Source organism: Rhodamnia argentea, chromosome 3 (genome assembly GCF_020921035.1).
Source record: "Rhodamnia argentea isolate NSW1041297 chromosome 3, ASM2092103v1, whole genome shotgun sequence".
Lineage (NCBI taxonomy): Eukaryota > Viridiplantae > Streptophyta > Magnoliopsida > Myrtales > Myrtaceae > Rhodamnia > Rhodamnia argentea.
The window spans coordinates 19,141,104-19,143,377 of NC_063152.1; the positions used below are offsets into that span (position 1 = coordinate 19,141,104).

The 2,274-nt window shown below is 41.0% G+C and overlaps 1 protein-coding gene across 2 annotated transcripts; it reads right to left on the minus strand.

Moving 5' to 3' along the window:
- Nucleotides 1-501: 501 nt before the first annotated feature.
- LOC125314264 lies at nucleotides 502-1,748 on the minus strand. 2 transcript variants are annotated; one of them, XR_007197824.1, is made up of 3 exons: nucleotides 1,332-1,748; nucleotides 1,023-1,224; nucleotides 502-636 (listed from the first exon to the last, which is right to left on the minus strand). XR_007197824.1 is itself a non-coding variant. In XM_048276185.1 (3 exons), the coding sequence occupies exons 1-3, from the start codon at nucleotides 1,597-1,599 to the stop codon at nucleotides 719-721; spliced, it is 390 nt and encodes a 129-aa protein (XP_048132142.1). In that variant the 5' UTR covers nucleotides 1,600-1,748; the 3' UTR covers nucleotides 687-718. The 2 variants fall into 2 exon arrangements, 1 of the variants encoding a protein (XP_048132142.1); XM_048276185.1 differs by lacking the exon at nucleotides 502-636 and adding an exon at nucleotides 687-762 and having other exon boundaries at nucleotides 1,147-1,224.
- Nucleotides 1,749-2,274: the final 526 nt, after the last annotated feature.

The window sequence follows — 2,274 nt, forward strand, 5'->3', positions numbered from 1 at the left end:
GCGTAGTGGTTCACCCGGACGCCGGTTCCGATGTCGTGGAGCCCAGCCCAGAAGTCGTGGCGCCCGAAGTAGAGGGCGAAGTTGTGGAGCCTTCGGATGCTGAGCAGCCACCAAAGATGGATGAGGATGAGCTGGCAGCCATAGACGAGATTGTGCCGAATAGCGAGGATGAGGCTTAGGATAGTTGGCCTCTCGACTTTTGTAGAGTACTTTATTTTGGTTGTGTAGCGGGCTTTGACCACGAAATCTTTTTGTTATAGGTGGTCACGGGCTTGCACAGTGGCCCATAAAGCCCTAGGTTTGACAGTTTGTAACAACTATGTATATATGTACATAAGTGTGTTTTTACCATCCAAAGTTATCGTAGTGTTATTGGTTTTCTGTTACGGAGATTGTTGTTGCTTCCGCGAAATTTTATTTTGTTGGCCTTTGGATCCTGGAGAACTATACGCAGTCGTGGCCAGGTGGGATGTCGACGGCTTGGAGGGTTCGGGTCGTGACAAGAAGCATATCAACTTGTACTCGAAAAAAGATAAGTCATTGAAGCAGATCAACTGTCATCAGCATGGAGCTCATGCCATGACAAACTGTAGCTCGCAGGCAGTTCTCAATACTCTCCCCATCATGGGAAACAACCTGTGGCCAGATTAGAAGAGTGCTAAAGGTAACACCTGGTGATCAAATCGAAGTCGAACATATATGATATTATGAGATTTGATCATAATTCTGGCAAGCGATTTTCGACACAGATTCGAGGTAGATCTGCAGAATGGATTCAAAGAGAAAAGTTCTTTCACATTCAAGAGGAAACTCATACCTTAAGATTGCATTCTCAATATCTATATAGAAAGGAAGAGCTAGGAAGTCTGTCTAATGATAAGATCGCTAAATTTTGCTCTCTACTGCAATTCGCACATGAAAGAAGCTGCAAAGTGTCACTATGTCATGCTATAATAAGAATTATGTCATTTGATATCATTGTGATTTTTGTTTGTTTGTCTGATCCTTACATCGAGCCTAACCTTTTGACCTCTGGAAAGTGATTTCACACCGACGAATTATCCATTACGGATGAGTCATTTAAGCTCATAGTTCCAGTTGAAACAAATGTCATTCAATCGGCCTTCATCGAAATAATAAACATACTCCTTGTCATAGGAGACATAATGCAACATGCCCCGAAGTATGTTTCCACATAGCATCTGAGATTCTGCCACCCACAATCTGTAATTCAAATAATTCATCAAGAACTAAGTATAGAAAAACAAAGATTTAATTTTAAGGCGCTCTCGTAACAGTAGCAAAACATAACAGACTAGGCAACACTTAACATTTCTCAGTCTTGATTGATCCAGGAAGGTCGACGAAATCTCGGACTGTGACAATCCCAGCTCCTGTCAATTGATTGTGCAGTTGTCCACCCATTGCCACTCCAACCAGTCTCCAGAGGTAGTCAATCAGTAGAATTGGGAAATGCTTCTTGGCAACTATAGAAAGCATAAGAAACGGAAACTTCACAACAGCTACAGCATCATAAATCTCCTCTAAAGTTGAATTGCTTGCCGAAAATGTCGTAGCAACTAATTTATTTTCTAGCATTATCTAAGTACTGGCCTCTAAACAACACTGGTTTTAGCCTACGGATACTTTGAAGACTCGCATTCTCCACGGCTATCTTCAACACTGAAAGCCTCGGATATGGCCCACGGATATGCCTCGCGTCGTAGCATCTACAAGCAACCTTAACTCTAGGATCAACAGCTCAATAGCATATGGCGGTATTATCACTGGTGAAGGCGGATACAGATTTGGTCATAATTCTAGTAGGCGATTTTCGACATGGATTCGAGGTAGATCTGCATAATGGATTCGAAGAGAAATTTCTTCAAATTCAAGAGGATAGTCATACCATATCATTGGATTGGCAACATTAGTGTAAAAGAAGTGCCTAGGCAGTCTCTCTAATAAGAGATCACTGACTTTTCCGTACTATAATTTGTCACTTAAAACAAGCTGCAAATTGTCATTATGTCATGCCGTATTATATTTGAAATAATGTTCATGTAGAATGTAATCTTTTGTTTGTTTGTCTTATCATCAGACTAAAGCTTGTAAGCTCTGGTTTCCTTGCACAAATGCATTCTCAATAATTATGACTGAGCCAGACTATGGTAACACTTTGAACCTAACCTTTTGATAGCTGAAAGTGATACCATATCTAAGAATTGGCCATTACAGATCAGTCCTTTGAGCTCAAAGTTCCAATTGAAAAGA